Source organism: Pagrus major, chromosome 5, assembly GCF_040436345.1.
Source record: "Pagrus major chromosome 5, Pma_NU_1.0".
In the NCBI taxonomy this organism is placed as follows: domain Eukaryota; kingdom Metazoa; phylum Chordata; class Actinopteri; order Spariformes; family Sparidae; genus Pagrus; species Pagrus major.
In genome coordinates, this window is record NC_133219.1 from 39907612 (window position 1) to 39926740 (window position 19129).

General features: G+C 39.6%; 4 protein-coding genes across 4 annotated transcripts; 3 read left to right on the top strand and 1 right to left on the bottom strand.

Moving 5' to 3' along the window:
• The first annotated feature begins 829 nt into the window (after positions 1-829).
• Positions 830-1763, top strand: LOC140996057 (phospholipase A2-like). The gene is made up of 4 exons (XM_073466278.1): positions 830-869; positions 1026-1182; positions 1269-1396; positions 1642-1763. The coding sequence occupies exons 1-4, from the start codon at positions 830-832 to the stop codon at positions 1761-1763; spliced, it is 447 nt and encodes a 148-aa protein (XP_073322379.1).
• A 2812-nt stretch (positions 1764-4575) lies between these two features.
• Positions 4576-6579, top strand: LOC140996056 (phospholipase A2-like). The gene is made up of 4 exons (XM_073466276.1): positions 4576-4615; positions 4772-4928; positions 5014-5150; positions 5695-6579. Exons 1-4 carry the CDS (start codon positions 4576-4578, stop codon positions 5814-5816), a joined length of 456 nt encoding a protein of 151 aa, XP_073322377.1. The 3' UTR covers positions 5817-6579.
• Positions 6580-10677: 4098 nt separating this feature from the next.
• On the top strand, positions 10678-12049 carry LOC140995999 (acidic phospholipase A2 HTe-like). Its single transcript, XM_073466190.1, has 4 exons — positions 10678-10717; positions 10874-11030; positions 11116-11243; positions 11928-12049. The coding sequence occupies exons 1-4, from the start codon at positions 10678-10680 to the stop codon at positions 12047-12049; spliced, it is 447 nt and encodes a 148-aa protein (XP_073322291.1).
• On the bottom strand, positions 11176-17285 carry prkab1b (protein kinase, AMP-activated, beta 1 non-catalytic subunit, b). The gene is made up of 8 exons (XM_073466189.1): positions 16911-17285; positions 15954-16106; positions 14939-15108; positions 14772-14865; positions 14563-14677; positions 13406-13539; positions 13252-13320; positions 11176-12998 (listed from the first exon to the last, which is right to left on the bottom strand). Exons 2-8 carry the CDS (start codon positions 16098-16100, stop codon positions 12921-12923), a joined length of 807 nt encoding a protein of 268 aa, XP_073322290.1. The 5' UTR covers positions 16101-16106; positions 16911-17285; the 3' UTR covers positions 11176-12920.
• Positions 17286-19129: the final 1844 nt, after the last annotated feature.

The window sequence follows — 19129 nt, forward strand, 5'->3', positions numbered from 1 at the left end:
GCACCTTTGTCACTACAAGACAAATATTTAATCTTACTACCCTGTCATGGTTAGATAATGCCCTCTTGTGAAGTCTACAGCGATCATATGCCAAAATATTTACATACCAAGAAGGATAGGAACATCAGTGGAAAATAAAAGAAGGACAGCACATATTAGATTACATAATCAAATATTATTAAATATCACATAACATTTCTCTGGTAGAGACAAAGGATGTGACTGATCCTGATCAAAAAGGTGCCGGTGCCAATCTGCGAGGTCCCGGATTTAGCCAGAACTAAATTTAACAGCTCTTATCAGCGTCACTGAACACGCTTTAATCAGTCCTCATAAACTTTACATAATTCAGTAATTTATATCTTTGAATTTTTATCATAAAATGATCTTTTGTTCTTCTATTAGTCAGGAAATGTTAAGAATTTGCAAATTTAGATAAAGCAAAGCCAATTTTTTTTTCAAGCAGCATCATAATGAAACTTCTTTAGACGTCTGTGACTGAAGTTGAAAAGAAGTCTGACATTACATTGTAAAAACTTTAATTCTGAACCCTGTGAGGACGTCACCTGGACATCACTAGTGATCGTTTAAAAGACGTCAAAGATCTTTAATTCTGGCTCTCCACTGGACGTCTCTTCAACGTGATCAAAGACGTTGGTTTGACGTCTCTTCAATATGTTCCTGCTCAGTGAGTTTGTTTCATGAACTGATTGTCAGACTTGGAACTGATCCAAACAGACAGTTTGTCAGGTAAGCCCTCATTTAAAGTTCACACCCACAAAGTTCACACCCAACATCCTCACCATCCATACCATTTCTGACTGCAGCCATGAATGTGTCAGGTCCTCTGCTGATGCTGCTTCTCACTGGTAAGAAAAAACTGACAATATGCACCATGAAATGATCTTTATGTCTCTTTAAGGTCTTTTTTAATCCACCACTTCTCTGTCAATGTTGTACCACTGTTTCATGGATATTTCTGTTCTGCCGATTTGATCCATATTTGTATTTGTGTGCCTCTGCAGCCTGTACGGTCGGCGGTCAGAACACGTCACGTGCTGTATGGCAGTTTGGGTACATGATCAACTGTGTTCAGCCTGATGTTAACCCTTTAAAGTACAACAACTACGGCTGCTACTGCGGCTATGGTGGGAAGGGAACTCCTGTGGATGACTTGGACAGGTAAGTTTGATTTCCAGTCAACATTTTAAAAACTAAATAAATGTGTGATTTTCTCAAACATGCACTCTTTCCTACTGTGTTCTCAGGTGCTGCAAAGTTCATGATGACTGCTATGGAGCACAAATGAAGATTCCTGAATGCAGCGGTTTCTTTGACAAGCCATATTTTATTTATTATCGGTACACGTGTTCAGAAAACCAGGTGACCTGCTCAGGTAAGACTAAACCAGGATGCTTCAACACAACAATTTAAACATCAAATTTGAAGTTGTTTTTAAACTCTTTTGTGGTGAAAATCTGCAGCGACGCTTGTGAGAATTTGACAAAAAGGCTTGATTTCTTTTACTGTGTGTGAATTTAAAGGATCAGTTCACCCCAGAATCAAAAATGCATATGTGTTTCATTTATTTAGTGTTTGTAACCTCACAATCTGTATTATGTGTATTTTTTGACTCCACAGCGACCAACAACAAGTGCAAGGCTGCTGCATGTGAGTGTGATCGGGCAGCAGCTCTCTGCTTCGCTCGGGTCAAATACAACCGTAAACACAAGTTCAGGGATCCGAAACTCTGTGAAAAATAAGTTAACCAACAAAAAACACAAGAGAGAACATTGGATTTCTCTCTAAAGTTTAATTTCTTTATGATTTTTAAACAAAATCTGATTTATTTTGATTTTATAAAAACATGTTTCACTAAATCAAAGACAGGAAGTGAGATTCTCAGTTTGGATTTCAGCCTCTCTGTGTCCTCATGTCTGCAGAGCTTCTGTAGCAGATCTGTGCTTATCTCAACATCCAGTCACAGTCTCTTATGATTTCTACTGTTTTATCAGTTAAAGGAACAGTTCACTTAAAAATACAAATCCAGCCATCGTCTCTTCCCTCCATGCTGATGAAAGTCAGGTGAAGTCTCATAGTCCACAAAACATTTCTGGAGCTTCACAGTAAAACAGAGTTGCAGCATTCTGCTGAACAACTGAAGCAGCTGGAGACTTGATTTAAAACAGAAAAACAACCAAAGAAACATGAAATGACTGAATTTTCATTTGTGGGTAAACTGTTCCTTTAAACAATAATCAACATCATGTGTTGTCTGTTTATGCATCATGTGTAACTACAAATCTACTGACAAATCTGGGTCCAATCAGTTCAATATTAAAATAAAAGCATTCATGTGTGTTTCTCGTGTCTTCTGTCAGTTTTTGATTGATACTAACTTATAAGAGAGGAAGCTTTAAACTGTCATTATGGTTGGATTATAAATACACAATCATTGTGCAGAAATTTGAACTAAAATAGGCTCAAGATTTCCACAGTTTGAGATTACAGGAAGGTAAAAATATCAGGAGAATATTTAGGTCCAGTTTTAACAAAACACTCCAAGTAGCAGCAACAACACATTATTATTATTTCAAAATAAGAGTCTGGATCATGGCTCTGTGGATTATATTGGTTTGTAGAGAAGAGTGGTCACATACTTCTTTTTTCTTCCACAGAACTATGAGAGAGTTTGTTTGCAGACAAAGTACTCAATCCCTGGCTGTGTAATATTTATATATAGCTGTTTAAAGGGACAGTTCACCCCAAAATCAAAAATACTCGTTGTTTTTCTTACCTGTAGTGTTATTTATCCATCTACATAGTTTTAGTGTGATTGACATGGCATTATTTGATTCATATTTTTCTGAAAATTAGACATTTTCTACCCCAGGAACAGATGCACTCTACCCTGGGAATCTCAGGAACTGCACTTGTTTTTAAGGTATAACTTCAGTTACAGCCAAAAACTAAAGCAACAAGGAGAAATATGCATATTATTAACAGCTAACTGTACCAAGTTAACACGGTCGGTGTCGGTACTGAACACCAAAACAATCTAGACGGAAAAAATAACACTACAGGTCAGATATGCATTTTTGATTCTGTGGTGAACTGATCCTTTAAATTCAAACACAGTAAAAGAAATCAGCACCGATCAGCTTCTCACCGCTGACCGTACAGGCTGCAGAGGCACACAAATACAAATATGGATCAAATCAGCAGAACAGAAATATCCATGAAACAGTGGTACAACATTGACAGAGAAGTGGTGGATTAAAAAAGACCTAAAAGAGACATAAAGATCATTTCATGGTGCATATTGTCAGTTTTTTCTTACCAGTGAGAAGCAGCATCAGCAGAGGACCTGACACATTCATGGCTGCAGTCAGAAATGGTATGGATGGTGAGGATGTTGGTGCAGCTGTTCTTATAGAGCAGCAGGGGAGGAAAAAACAGATAAGACTGACACAAGTGGGCGTGAACTTTAATTGGGGTTGGATCCTCTCTGTAGTTTTTGCTGCATGAAGTAAAATTTGGCCTCATAAAAACTTTAATTTTGAACCACAATAAGTTGTTTAGACGTCTGTGACTGAAGTTGAAAAGAAGTCTGACATTACATTGTAAAAACTTTAATTCTGAACCCTGTGAGGACGTCACCTGGACATCACTAGTGATCGTTTAAAAGACATCGAAAACATTTAGAGATGGAGACACTGAAGGATATGTTGGTTAAATATAACAAGGGCAGTTTCAATAGCTCATATTGTTTATGATGACCATTTAGAGTGTGATCAGTGTCATCAGGGCTTCATTTATGCCAGATCCTGCTGGAACGGGATCCAGGACCTCCAAGATCTGGACCAGCGCCAATTTGATCAGGATCCGGCACCTCCTTCATCACTGTCAGATAATATAAGTGTAATATTTAATCTTAAATGATCCTGTCCTGGTTAGATAACGCCCTCTTTCTTGAGAAGTCTACAGTGATCATATGCCAAAATGTTTACACACTAACAAGGACAGGAACTTCATTGGCAAATAAAAGGACGACAGCAGAGATAAGATTATTTATTACACACATTTCTCTGGTAGTGACACAGGATGTGACTGCCAATCTGCGAGGTCCTGGATTTAGCCAGAACTCATTTTAACAGCTCTTATCAGCGTCACTGAACACACTTTAATCTGTCCTCATAAACTTTATGAGCTGTTTAATCTTAATGCTTTTGCTACTTTACAAATTCAACATCTGTGTATTAACTTCATCAAACAAGATGACGAGCAAGTCTGATCTCAATTTAATGTAAAACCATTTTGCACTTATTGTTTCCAACCTTTGAACACCATCAGAGCTTCATCATTTCTAACTTATTTCAAGATTTCTCGTCAAGTCAAATTATCTTGCTCCATGGACAGACTTGGAACTGAACCAAACAGACAGTTTGTCAGGTAAGCCCTCATTTACAGTTCACACCCACTTGTCTCCATCTTATCTCTTTTTTTCTCCCCTGCTGCTCTATAAGAACAGCTGCACCAACATCCTCACCATCCATACCATTTCTGACTGCAGCCATGAATGTGTCAGGTCCTCTGCTGATGCTGCTTCTCACTGGTAAGAAAAAACTGACAATATGCACCATGAAATGATCTTTATGTCTCTTTTAGGTCTTTTTTAATCCACCACTTCTCTGTCAATGTTGTACCACTGTTTCATGGATATTTCTGTTCTGCTGATTTGATCCATATTTGTATTTGTGTGCCTCTGCAGCCTGTACGGTCAGCGGTGAGAAGAGTGCACGCTCCGGGCGGCAGTTTAGGTACATGATCAACTGTGTTCAGCCTGATGTTACAGCTTTAATGTACAACAACTACGGCTGCCACTGCGGCCTCGGTGGGCAGGGAACTCCTGTGGATGACCTGGACAGGTAAGTTATTTTTCAGTCAACATTTTAAAAACTAAATAAATGTGTGATTTTCTCAAACATGCACTCTTTCCTTCTGTGTTCTCAGGTGCTGCAAAGTTCATGATGACTGCTATAAAGCGAGCATGAAGAGTCCTGAATGCAGCGGATTCTTCCGTTTTCTGTTAGAACCAAAAAGTATTCATTACTGGTACACCTGTTCAGCACGCCGGGTGACCTGCTCAGGTAAGTCTAAACCAGGATGCTTTTTAAGCTCTTTCGTGGTGAGAATCTGCAACGATGCTGGTGAGAATTTGACAAAAGGCTTGATTTTTTTTTTTTTTATTTGAGTGAATTTAAAGGATCAGTTCACCCCAGAATCAAAAATGCATATCTGACCTGTAGTGTTATTTTAATTATTTTTGTTGATTGTTTTGGTGTCCAGTACCGACACCGACTGTGTTAACTTGGAGCTTGGTACAGTTAGCTGTTAATAATATGCATATTTCTCCTTGTTGCTTTAGATTTTGGCTGTAACTGAAGTTATACATTAATCAAATTACACTAAAACTATGTAGATGGATAAATAACACTACAGGTCAGAGGAACAATGTGTATTTTTGATTTTGGGGTGAACTGTCCCTTTAAACAGTTATATATAGGTATTACACAGCCAGGGATTGAGTACTTTGTCTACAAACAAACTCTCTCATAGTTCTGTGGAGAACTTTCATTTATTTAGTGTTTGTAACCTCACAATCTGTATTATGTGTATTTTTTGACTCCACAGCGACCAACAACAAGTGCAAGGCTGCTGCATGTGAGTGTGATCGGGCAGCAGCTCACTGCTTCGCTCAGGCCAAATACAACCCTGAACACAAGCACGTGGATCAGAAACTCTGTGAAAAATGAGTTAACCAACAAAAAACACAAGAGAGAACGTTGGATTTCTCTCTAAAGTTTAATTTCTTTATGATTTTGAAACAAAACCTGATTTAAAAGACGTTTTGATTCTATAAAAACATGTTTCACTAAATCAAAGACAGGAAGTGAGATTCTCAGTTTGGATTTCAGCCTCTCTGTGTCCTCATGTCTGCAGAGCTTCTGTAGCAGATCTGTGCTTATCTCAACACCCAGTCACAGTCTCTCATGATTTTTTCTCCAAAATTCTCCAAAACTACATTTAAACTTTGCCGAATTATCTATTAGTAGTTCCTGTTTGCAGTGAACCTGTGGATGTACAGACAACTATCACTGGATTACTGTGATACTGAAGAAAACTTAAAAACATGATTTTTCTCAGGCAAGTTCTGCACATGTAAGGAGTGTCTTTTTCTGAGGATTTCTAAGCAGATTTATGGAGTCATCGTCTCCTCCCTCCATGCTGATATAAAGTCAGGTGAAGTCTCGTAGTCCACAAAACATTTCTGGAGCTTCACAGTAAAACAGAGTTGCAGCATTCTGCTGAACACCTGAAGCAGCTGGAGACTTGATTTAAAACGGAAAAACAACCAAAAAAACATGAAATGACTAAATTTTCATTTGTGGGTAAACTGTTCCTTTAAAGAATAATCAACATCATGTGTTGTCTGTTTATGCATCATGTGTAACTACAAATCTACTGACAACTCTGTGTCCAATCAGTTCAGCATTAAAATAAAAGCATTCATGTGTGTTTCTCGTGTCTTCTGTCAGTTCTTGATTGATACTAACTTATAAGAGAGGAAGCTTTAAACTGTCATTATGGTTGGATTATAAATACACAATCATTGAGCAAAATTGAACTATGTCCATGATATTTTGTCTAACAGACACAGCGATTGATCCATAATTTCCCCCTTATTTCACAATAAAAGCACTAATGTTCCGGGTGAACTTGTTACCTTGATGGAGAGGGCGTACAGGTGATTGAGCATCACATGGTTCGGCTCTGGAAGCAGCGTCGGGTCACACTGATGAAGAATCAGAGAGAGGATGAATTTTACTAGTTTGCATGCTGTAGTAACATTTCTATTTCCTACCTCAACAACTCACTAAATTGAGCCATTTTTTAAGGGAGTCTGGTGACTTTCTCCACAAGCAGCCTATACTGGCTACTGTTTGTAAAATTTGACATGTTTAGAGTCAATAAAATGTTTCTTCATAAATTGAGTGTAAATGGTGAAATCAGTGTAAACAGACGCTTTTTACAAGGAAACAAATGACTTCATGTTTTGGTTTAATGCTGAATTTACAAGAAGGCACCAATGATATAGAATTTGTCATAGCAAAGTTTCAGAAGGTTTGTTAAGTTTCTGCTTAATCATCAACTCTTTAAATCGCTTGATTTGTTAAGGGAGTCTGGTGATATTGGGTTAGTAGTTCAATGCTTCTCCTTCTCATTGTCTATATCAGAAGATATATCCTGTGGTCGTTGAAAAGATGTTACTCTGTTTCAGACGGGTCAAATTATTGGCCTGCATCAAGCAAAGAAAACAACTGAAACTACTAAAATTATGTTCAGAACTGTCCAACACATTATTAAAACCTTAAAGGATAGTGGTGACCCATCGTCTTCCAGGAAGAAATGTGGTTGGAAAAACAATCCTTGAATGATCGTGTTCGGAGATCACTTAAACGTTTGGTATGTGTGTGAAGAGAACTGAGGGGATTGGGACTAAACAGCTGTGTAGTCTTAAGAAAATCACTTATCAGTGAGGGTAATCGGAAACAAAGACTTCAGTTTGCTGTGGAGCATAAAGATTGGACTCTGGAGCGATGGAAAAAGGTCATGTGGTCTGATGAGTCCAGATTGACCCTGTTCTAGATTGATGGACACATCAGGGTAAGAAGAGAGGCAGATGAAGTGATGCACCCATCATGCTTCTCCTCACAGCAGCGACATGAGGTCCTGCTAGTACCCCAGCTCAGTTAGCACCAGCAACTGCGACACAAAGCTGACCAGCTTACTCCACAATCCAAGGAACACGAAGCAAGTTTGCACCCAGCTGCTATCCCTGCAAAGGAAAGGAACGACCAGTTTCCTCCACCTGCTGTCTTTCATCAGACATTGCACAGTAAGAACAGCATTGTTCAACATTGGGATTACAACCTTCTCATGCTTGGCTCATCAGCCAAGGAACCACCAGCACCTTTTCTTCAAAGACTGGTAGTGTTGAACTGGGCCCAGATAGCACACATCATAGCATAGCACGGCCAAGCACAGGACTTTTTAACTCTGGTTGATGTAATGCACATGTGTCCAGTCTATGTGTTTGTTCACTGTTCGGGTGTTATTGTGATCTCAGGTCAGGTTATTGGTAGTTTGCTTTGCTACATGGCTAATTTGATGTTAGTCGAATTACGCCATCTTGGACCTGAGTCCACCCCTCGTCAGCTATGTTATAGTCCCCCTCCGATCAGCCATTTTGTTTGTAGTCTTTCTTTGGCCATGCTATGCTGCGGGGCACTTTGAACCCTAGCCACCATTTTGCTTTTGTTCACACACACACACACACACACACACACACACACACACACACACACACACACACACATCTGTATACAGTACATGTTAGTGTGTTTTCATCTTTGTGTTAGATAAAAGGCTTTTGAACCTTCATGCTGTCTATTTTAATATTGTACAAGAGTGAATGCTGCCAACCTCTACTCTGTCAAGGACTCTGAAATCCTTCAACCATTACAGCTGTTATTGTAATATTGGTTGTAGTTATTAAGTTAATTATTAATCAGAGTTACAAACTGACAGTTTAGTAACTTTTAATGGGACGGATTTGGTAAATTGGCTCTTTTCTCTTCTTCAAGGGTGGTGCCCCGAGCTGATCTAATGTAAATTGAATCTTAATATTTATCATAATTAATAATAATCCCTGATAATCATTAAGTATCATTGACAGTCAAATTTAACCCAAAACTCCCTATTACTGTTGCATGAAACACTACTATACTGAATCAGCAGGTTTTTCCATCAATGATTTTTTCTACGCTGATGACATCGGCATATTCCAAGATGACAACGCCACGATTCATCAGGCTCAAACTGTGAACGAGTGGTTCAGGCAGCGTGAGACATCATTATCAGCACCACAGAGTCCAGACTTGAACCCCACTGAGAATCTTTGGGATGTGCTGGAGAAGACTTTACCCAGCGGCCCGACTCTCCCATCATCAATACAAGATCTTGGCGAAACTTTAATGCAACTCTGGACAGAAATAAATGTTGTGATATTGTATAAGCTCATCAAACTGATGCAGGTGAATGTGTGCTGTAATCAAAGCTAAAGGCGGTCCAATGAAATATGAGAGGGTGTGACTATTTTTTTTGGCCGGGCAGTGTAGTTAATGAGGACCAATTAGAGTGTGACCAGTGTCATCAGAGCTCACTTTGACCCAGATCCTTGACAGAATCCGGGACTATTAAATAAGAATATTGAATCCTTCATGGATAGATAACTCCCAGTTTCTTGTGAACTCTACAGTGGCCATATGCCAAAATGTTTACACACTAATATTTCTCTGGTAGTGACAAAGGAGGTGACTGATCCTGATCAAATAGGTGCCGGTGGCAGTCTGCGAGATCCCGGATTTAGCCAGAACTCCTTTTAACAGCTCTTATCAGTGTCACTGAACACACGCTTTAATCAGTCCTCATAAACTTTATGAGCTGTTTAAATCTTATCTTAATGCTTTTGCTGCTGCACAAATTCAACACCTGTGTATTAACTCTATCAAACAAGATGACGAGCAGCTAAAATGTTCATCTAACTGAGGAAAGATGATCAACTATAACAAAAAACTTCTGAGTTCACCAAGATTTAAAATCTTAGATTTTGGAGAGATGAGATGAAATATCTTGATTTAAAGTTATTCAGTAATTTATATCTTTGAATTCATATTATTAAAACGATCATTTGTTCTCAAGTTAGTCAGGAAATGTTTACATGTGGCAATTTTTAGATAAAGCAAAGTCAAATATTTTTTATTTTTAACTAAAAAAAACTTTTTTCAAGCAGCATCATAACGATACTCTTCTAATACTCTGTAATTTCAGCTCTGATTGACTTTATTCTACTCCCTTGACCTTCATTTTTTCAGTGTGTAATAATTCAGTAATGATGATGATCAATAATAATAATGATCAATAATGAGCAAAAACCACAGAGAGGATTCAAACGCTGAGCCTCCACCTCAGCAGGCTGCATGAAGCATGTACTTCAACATGAGAGCTATTTATCAGCTTTAACCATGTTCAGGTCATCCAGCCTTCATCAGGTCGGCTGATATTCCAAGGTTGGGTGACCAAACATGGTGTTTATTAAAGCTGATGAGTAGCTCTCCTGATGAGGTACATGCTTCATGCAGCCTGATGAGGTGGAGGCTCAGCATTTTGCCTCATAAAAACTTTAATTTTGAACCACAATAAGTTGTTTAGACGTCTGTGACTGAAGTTGAAAAGAAGTCTGACATTACATTGTAAAAACTTTAATTCTGAACCCTGTGAGGACGTCACCTGGACATCACTAGTGATCGTTTAAAAGACGTCAAAGACCTTTAATTCTGGCTCTCCACTGGACGTCTCTTCAATGTCGTCAAGAGTTTGTTTCATGAACTGATTGTCAGACTTGGAACTGATCCAAACACAGTTTGTCAGGTAAGCCCTTATTTAAAGTTCACACCCACTTGTCTCCATCTTATCTCTTTTTTTCTCCCCTGCTGCTCTATAAGAACAGCTGCACCAACATCCTCACCATCCATACCATTTCTGACTGCAGCCATGAATGTGTCAGGTCCTCTGCTGATGCTGCTTCTCACTGGTAAGAAAAAACTGACAATATGCACCATGAAATGATCTTTATGTCTCTTTTAGGTCTTTTTTAATCCACCACTTCTCTGTCAATGTTGTACCACTGTTTCATGGATATTTCTGTTCTGCTGATTTGATCCATATTTGTATTTGTGTGCCTCTGCAGCCTGTACGGTCAGCGGTGAGGACCAGTCCAATGCTGTATGGCAGTTTGGGTACATGATCAACTGTGTTCAGCCTGGTGTTGACCCTTTAAAGTACATCGACTACGGCTGCTACTGCGGCTATGGTGGGCAGGGAACTCCTGTGGATGACCTGGACAGGTAAGTTTGTTTTCCAGTCAACATTTGAAAACTAAATAAATGTGTGATTTTCTCAAACATGCACTCTTTCCTTCTGTGTTCTCAGGTGCTGCCAAGTTCATGATGACTGCTATGGAGCACAAATGAAGATTCCTGAATGCAGCGGTTTCTTTGACAAGCCATATTTTATTACATATGATTACACCTGTTCAAAAGGCCAGGCAACCTGCTCAGGTAAGACTAAACCAGGATGCTTCAACACAACAATTTAAACATCAAATTTGAGGTGTTTTTAAACTCTTTTGTGGTGAAAATCTGCAGCGACGCTGATGACAATTTGACAAAAAGCCTTTTTTTTTCTTACTGTGTGTGAATTTAAAGGATCAGTTCACCCCAGAATCAAAAATGCATATCTGACCTGTAGTGTTATTTTAATTTTTTTTTTTGTTTTGTATTTTTTTTGTTTTGTTTTGGTGTTCAGTACCAACACTGACCGTGTTAACTTGGTACAGTTAGCTGTTAATAATATGCATATTTCTCCTTGTTGCTTTAGTTTTTGGCTGTAACTGAAGTTATACCTTAAAAACAAGTGCAGTTCCTGAGATTCCCAGGGTAGAGTGCATCTGTTCCTGGGGTAGAAAATGTCTAATTTTCAGAAAAATATGAATCAAATAATGCCATGTCAATCACACTAAAGCTATGTAGATGGATAAATAACACTACAGGAAAGAGGAACAATGAGTATTATTTGATTTTGGGGTGAACTGTCCCTTTAAACAGCTATATATAGGTATTACACAGCCAGGGATTGAGTACTTTGTCCACAAACAAACTCTCTCATAGTTCTGTGGAGAACTTTCATTTATTTAGTGTTTGTAACCTCACAATCTGTATTATGTGTATTTTCTGTCTCCACAGCGACCAACAACAAGTGCAAGGCTGCTGCATGTGAGTGTGATCGGGCAGCAGCTCTCTGCTTCGCTCGGGCCAAATACAACCGTAAACACTGGCACCTGGATCAGAAACTCTGTAAAAAATGAGTTAACCAACAAAAAACACAAGAGAGAACGTTGGATTTCTCTCTAAAGTTTAATTTCTTTATGATTTTTAAACAAAACCTGATTTAAAAGGCGTTTGATTCTATAAAAAATGTTTCACTAAATCAAAGACAGGAAGTGAGATTCTCAGTTTGGATTTCAGCCTCTCTGTGTCCTCATGTCTGCAGAGCTTCTGTAGCAGATCTGTGCTTATCTCACCATCCAGTCACAGTCTCTTATGATTTCTACTGTTTTATCAGTTAAAGGAACAGTTCACTTAAAAATACAAATCCAGCCATCGTCTCTTCCCTCCATGCTGATGAAAGTCAGGTGAAGTCTCATAGTCCACAAAACATTTCTGGAGCTTCACAGTAAAACAGAGTTGCAGCATTCTGCTGAACAGCTGAAGCAGCTGGAGACTTGATTTAAAACAGAAAAACAACCAAAGAAACATGAAATGACTGAATTTTCATTTGTGGGTAAACTGTTCCTTTAAAGAATAATCAACATCATGTGTTGTCTGTTTATTCATCATGTGTAACTACAAATCTACTGACAAATCTGGGTCCAATCAGTTCAATATTAAAATAAAAGCATTCATGTGTGTTTCTCGTGTCTTCTGTCAGTTTTTGATTGATACTAACTTATAAGAGAGGAAGCTTTAAACTGTCATTATGGTTGGATTATAAATACACAATCATTGTGCAGAAATTTGAACTAAAATAGGCTCAAGATTTCCACAGTTTGAGATTACAGGAAGGTAAAAATATCAGGAGAATATTTAGGTCCAGTTTTAACAAAACACTCCAAGTAGCAGCAACAACACATTATTATTATTATTTCAAAATAAGAGCCTGGATCATGGCTCTGTGGATTATATTGGCTTGTAGAGAAGAGTGGTCACATACTTCTTCTTGTATCGGTGTGTTGCGCTGAGGACCATCACCCCATCCTGAAAAAATAAAGCTGGAGGTTAACAATGTTTTTATCACTTTTTCTTCAATTTAATAGGAAAATAATTTAAAGTATACCGATTATTGACATTTAAGATTTGAGCTGCAGCATCAAGATTCTGGATAATGACAGATCTAAAAAAAACCATTTAGTGTTGTCCATGATCTTTTGTCTAACAGACAGAGGAGTTGAGCCATGATTTCCCCCCAGTTTCACAATAAAAGCTCTTGTGTTCCAGGTGAACTTGTTACCTTGATGGAGAGGGCGTACAGGTGATTGAGCATCACATGGTTCGGCTCTGGAAGCAGCGTCGGGTCACACTGATGAAGAATCAGAGAGAGGATGCATTTCACTAGTTTGCATGCTGTAGTAGCAGATTTACAGAGTCGTGCAGTCTGTACTTACAGAGACTCCTGTGTCCTTGTTGAGCAGCACCTGCAGCAGGTGTGGAGGTAAAAAAGGAGGATTTTTGATCTTGTCTTCTGATCGGATGATATATGGATCCTGTTGGTAGGGACCGGGAGGGGAACTGGACAAGTCTGTTGAAGAAAGACCACACGACACTATTTAAAAACAGCCGTACATTTAATGAATAAAGAAGGTCTGTGCAGCCATGTAACTGCAGCTAGTGTCAAGCGGATTAAAATAATCAGAGGCTGATCAGACCTGGTATCAACATTCATCCTGAGTGATCCGATCACAAGTGTTCAGCTCAGTCCGTCAGTTCACACCTGACATTTACATCCGTCCTGAGTGACCACCTGTGATCAGGTGTCACTTTCCAGCTCTATACGCAAATAAACATCACTGGGACAAACGGACACCATGTTTTTTACACAAAGACAGAAAGAAGTTCATGTAGCACATTTGCCGAATTTACAAGAAAACCCTGATAATGAAGAATTAGTCAGAGACAGAGTTTCACAAAGTTTATAAAGTGTCTCCAACTTAACAACTCACTAAATTGAGCGATTTTTCAAGGGAGTCTGGGGACTTCTCCCAGAAGTAGCCTATACTGGTTACTGTTTAGTGTATTTGTAAAATGTGACATGTTTAGCATCAATAAAATGTTTCTTCTTTCATAAATTGAGTGTAAATGGTGAAATCAGTGTAAACAGTGTGTTCAAACAGCTGCTAAATGTTGGCAGGTCAGACTTTAGCACTTTAGACACAGAAGCAGACAGGCTGGTGCAGCCATGCTGCCACCAACTGACACTTTTTACAAGGAAACACACAACTTACTGTTTTCATTTAATGCTGAATTTACAAGAAGGAGACAATGATTCAGAATCTGTCGTAGTCGTTTCACAAAGTTTAAGTTTCTCCTCATGAAACAACTCTTAAAATCACTGCATTTGTTAAGGGAGTCTGGTGATGTTGTGGTGACTAGTTCAATGCCTCTTCTTCTTCTCCTTCTCTACATTGTGTCATCAATGTGTCTTGAGGTCTCTGGGGTTGGATCACTCAGGACGGATGTTGACACCAGGTCTGAACGGACTCGTGTTAATCGTTTCTGGACGGTCTGAAAGGAGTCATTGACGAATGAATACAGGTGTGAGTACCTGAGAGGTCTGCAGAATCCTCTGAGTCGATCCTGAGGGCATCAAACACCTCGAAGTCAGTTCTCTTCACCTGGATGACATTATTAACTGTTCCTGTTTTAGACGTCACGACGGCCTGGGAGACAGCGAGAACAGATAAAGTCACAAATTAAGAGTACAGTGATGTATTTTAAAGAGGAGGATTGTCTCTGAAGCGTTCTCTCTCTCACCCCGGTAGGATCTAAGGTCCACTGTCCGTCCACGCAGAACTTGTACTGGTGCTCTCCCTCCGGCAGGTCCATAATCGCCACAAAGTTCTTCTGACTGAGTTTGAGAGGAAACCGTGAGTGACACCAACACACACAGATCATTCAGTATTCAGCGAGAGTCAAACTACCTCCTGTTCAGGGGGATCTTGGTGGCCCAGTTGTTGAAAGAGCCGGACACAAAGACTTCCTTGGCGACGCCGGACCACCTGAACACAGTGGGTCTGGCCTGCGTCGGACTCTTGCCTTCGCTCTCCAGGTCCTGCTGCCAGGCCAGAAACTCCTGTATTTCCTGTGGAGCCTGAAGAACATGACATCAGTGAGCTGCTGGCAGCTGACAGGGACATGAACATGCGCCAGTTCATGTGTTTGCATCTACACCATCTTTTCTGGATGTTATCTGATCTCTGCTTCGTGTTGTGAGTCCTCCTCACACCAGCAGGAGAGAAGAGACGAAGTGCACGAGCTTCTTGGACATTTTCAGATTTGGTTCTTCTGACTGGACCTTCAGGTAAGTTTAATTTATCCAAATCAGTTAGCTAAATATATTTATACAAAATATACGACTGTACATGCAGCACATCCTGTATATTTGCTGTAAGTTTGCTGATCGCACCACAAAGATATTTGATGGTTGAGTCTCATTCCCAGGACGTCAAACAGCCACATGTTGGGTTGGTAAAGCGTCCCGAGCAGCAACAAAGAGAGAAAATAAGAAACTCTCTGCAGATATGAGACACTAACACGCCTTTTCTCCCCATTCCAGCCTCCCTCTCTGTCTGTTTACGTCTTTTACGTCTTTGTTTCGTCTCGCTGCGTCTGCCGTGCGTGATGACGCCAAATAACAATAATCCATAATTCACCTCAAATGCATCAAACTAAAGTAACGAGGCTGTTTTGAAGCTGTGAGGAGGAGAAAGTTCAGATGTGTGTGTTCAGATGTCGGGAGGGAAAGTCACAGAGATACTCAGGTACAGTACAGATACCTGAAACATCTTCGTCTCACCTTTGGTCTGTGGTGTAAAAACTACTGATTTTTGTAATTCTGTCAATAAAAACTGTCATGGGAGGATCGTTCATGAGTTGATGTTATGTGTAAGTTATTAAAAGTCCGTCTGGGGTTCTGGTACGAGCTCGTTCTCACACCTTCGGGTCTTCTCTCTGGAACAGGTCCGCGTCCTCGGAGCTGTCCATCAGGATGTTGGGACGAGCCTCCTTCCCTCCCTGCTGTCCATCTCTGTAGGTCCGGTCCCCCTGACCCCCGCTGGACCGATCGCTGCTGCTGTTCCCCATCTCGCTCTGCAACACATCAAACACACCCGGAGTTATTTCATTTATACCTTCATGTGTCTCTGCTGATTCAGGTTTAAAATCAGATATAAAAATCTAACATTTACGTTTCCAGAAGCTTTTTCCTGACCTGCACAGTGTAGCTCATAAAATCTATTTCCTCCATCTCTCCATGTGTACGTGTAAATATATTTGTAAATATTGTGTTATATTTGTCATTATTGTGTCTGTTTTATATTGTGCGTGAGTTTTTTGTGATTCTGTGTGAATATGCAGCTGCGACAGTGAAATTTCTCTTGCAGATTAATAAAGTAATCTATCTATTAGGGCTGGCAACACAAAGATATTATATCGTTATCGTGATATGAGACTTTATATCGTCTCAGTCATTTAGTCACTTAGTGGTCAGATCCACATTATTGATGATTATTTGTCAAAAATGTAATCGTGTTAATATTTTGTGAAAGAACAAGTTGTCATCAATGTTATCTATCTAGCTATCTATCTATGCATCTATCTATCTATCTAGATGTGTAGTGAAAGTAGTGAAAAGTCCAGTTTCTCTTAAACCCTAATACCCATAATGCTTTGCTGAGCATAACAATGTGACTCCTGAATCCTCAAACTTTCTGATTATTTACAGGTTTTCCTGACAGTTTCAGTTTGCAGCAGCAGCAGCAGCAGCAGCAGCAGCTTCCCCCTGTCGGACCTGTGAACACACTTGGATGTGTAAAATGTCGGAATGACCCTTTAAGCACAAGTTTCACTTTTCCAGCTGCACGAGCGGATTTCAAAATAAAACCACGACCCCACCTGAATCCTGCGCTCCTGCGTCTACGTGGAGGTGCAGGTCTGTGCGCTCATGAACATCTGAGTGCGTCTCTGGAGTTGGACCGTGTGTTGTGTGTCTGTTGTGTCTCTGTTGTGTCTCTGTCGTGTCTCTGTCGTGTCTCCGCTGTGTCTGTTGTTTCCGCAGCTGCAGTTTTTCCTCTCGGGCTGAAAACTCGGTGCCGAGTCCACAGATGCGGATCCACCAGCTGCTGTCGGCTCGGTTCTGTCTCCTGCCTCCGCGTCTTCTCCTGTAAACCTCCTTTAAGCAGCTGCGACCCGCAACTTTTCTCCTTTTTCCTGTTAAACTTCAGATTGCGTGATTGTGTCCGTGCGTGAGTGAGTGAGTGTGCGTGAAGTGAAGAAAACACACCTCTTCCGCCTCCTGTCCTCGAGCTCAGGGAGTTAAAGTTTAACCCCACTGTGACCGAGGACACTGAGACACACACTGAGGGATACAAGGTAACTGAGTACATTTACTCAAGTACCTTAAAGTTCATAATATACACACTGAGAGTGAGATACAATGTAACTAAGTACATTTACTCAAGTACTGCAAAGTTCATCAAATACACACTGAGGGCGGGATACAAGGTAACTGAGTACATTTACTCAAGTACCTTAAAGTTCATAATATACACACTGAGAGTGAGATACAATGTAACTGAGTACATTTACTCAAGTACTGCAAAGTTCATCAAATACACACTGAGGGCAGGATACAAGGTAACTGAGTACATTTACTCAAGTACCGTACAATTTACAATATTTCTACTTTACTTGAGTATTTCCATTTTCTGCTACTTCCTTTTTACTTTATTATATTTAATACTACTACTACTATGACTAATACAACTACTAATACTACTTCTAATACTAGTACTACTACTAGTACTTCTACTAATAATAATAATAATGTATTCTTTAATTTATTTTTTAGATGTTGTTTATCTGAATCTGGTACCTGACTAAAGGCATCACATTAACGTTTTGGGGGAAAGCACAATATTTCAGGTGTAAAATAGCAGATTTGGAAATGTTTCAGAAAAGTAAAAGTATCTCTTGAGTAAGTTTACTTAGTTACTTGCAGCTCCCAGCATGGATCAGCTCCTGTGCTCATGTTGTGTGGCTGAGTTGTGTTTTATTTAGCTGAGTGAACATGTTTCATGCTGTGTGGTGGACGTGAGGACGTCTGTCGGTGATAAAGACTTCTGCACGTCAGCAGAACAGTCTGGTCTCGTCCCGTTTCACACTGGTTCCTCTGAGACGTTCTCACGGTTCTTCTGTTTCATGTCCAGAGTTCACATCAGTGTTTCAGTGTCAGCAGAGACTCTCAGTGCTGGAGACTGAACAGCACCTGTAATTTCACATTTTCTCCTCTAGCAGCCCCGTGTAACATTTAATGTAACATTTAATGTAACATTTAATGTAACATTTAACTATTTAATGTTCTGTATCACTACTCAATACTTGTTTCATACCAAACTGAAGACTGACTGTGGATGACCTTTAATTAACATCCATTTTTCTCTCTTATTCCTCCGTCTGTCGTGAAAAAGAAGAATATGTGGAGTAAGAAGGAGATAACTTTGTTCTGCCGTATCGATTTGGATCATTTGTTCTTTAAACTGTCCAGAATGAGTCCAACAGTGTGACGGGAATAAAATGCAGCGGACCGCTTTTCAAAATGTGCCGCCTACATTACCCACAATGCAACTTCGCCACTGAGTGACATCACTGACGGGTATTCACCTTTTTAATACTTTTTCACATACAGGGCCTATAAAAAGTATTCAGCCCCTTAGTTTGTTTATTGCTTTTATAAATGGACTCGTGGTCGATATACAAAAATATACAAGACAAAAAAATTACAAAAGAAAATCTCTGGTGTCATGGTGGAAACAGATTTCTACATTGTAATGTCAATTAATTAAAAATATATAATGTAAAATAAGTGATTGCATAAGTATTCACGTCAGTATGTAGAAGATGCACCTTTGGACTCTGAATCTGGGCTTTGACTCCAGAACATTCACCTTGTCGTCTTTAAACCGGTTCTGTGAAGCTTTCTCTGTTTGCTTCGGGTCATTGTCATGCTGGAAAATTAATCTTATATAGGAACACATATTAACCAGCGACTGGACCTTCAGACACAGGTGTCTTTACTCTACAGTCACCTGAGACAGCTGATCTCCATTTCACTA

Bases quoted from the DNA above. Each gene is read 5' to 3' on its own strand.
- prkab1b (XM_073466189.1), bottom strand. From the start codon at position 16,100: ATGGGGAACAGCAGCAGCGATCGGTCCAGCGGGGGTCAGGGGGACCGG. The intron at 13,321-13,405 runs GTAAGTACAGAC...ATTCTTCATCAG, and splicing joins ACAAGGACACAGGAGTCTCT to TGTGACCCGACGCTGCTTCC. The intron at 12,999-13,251 runs GTAACAAGTTCA...TTATTTTTTCAG, and splicing joins TGTACGCCCTCTCCATCAAG to GATGGGGTGATGGTCCTCAG.
- LOC140996057 (XM_073466278.1), top strand. From the start codon at position 830: ATGAATGTGTCAGGTCCTCTGCTGATGCTGCTTCTCACTG. The intron at 1,183-1,268 runs GTAAGTTTGATT...CTGTGTTCTCAG, and splicing joins CCTGTGGATGACTTGGACAG to GTGCTGCAAAGTTCATGATG. The intron at 1,397-1,641 runs GTAAGACTAAAC...TTGACTCCACAG, and splicing joins AAACCAGGTGACCTGCTCAG to CGACCAACAACAAGTGCAAG.
- LOC140995999 (XM_073466190.1), top strand. From the start codon at position 10,678: ATGAATGTGTCAGGTCCTCTGCTGATGCTGCTTCTCACTG. The intron at 10,718-10,873 runs GTAAGAAAAAAC...GTGCCTCTGCAG, and splicing joins GCTGATGCTGCTTCTCACTG to CCTGTACGGTCAGCGGTGAG. The intron at 11,031-11,115 runs GTAAGTTTGTTT...CTGTGTTCTCAG, and splicing joins CCTGTGGATGACCTGGACAG to GTGCTGCCAAGTTCATGATG.
- LOC140996056 (XM_073466276.1), top strand. From the start codon at position 4,576: ATGAATGTGTCAGGTCCTCTGCTGATGCTGCTTCTCACTG. The intron at 4,616-4,771 runs GTAAGAAAAAAC...GTGCCTCTGCAG, and splicing joins GCTGATGCTGCTTCTCACTG to CCTGTACGGTCAGCGGTGAG. The intron at 4,929-5,013 runs GTAAGTTATTTT...CTGTGTTCTCAG, and splicing joins CCTGTGGATGACCTGGACAG to GTGCTGCAAAGTTCATGATG.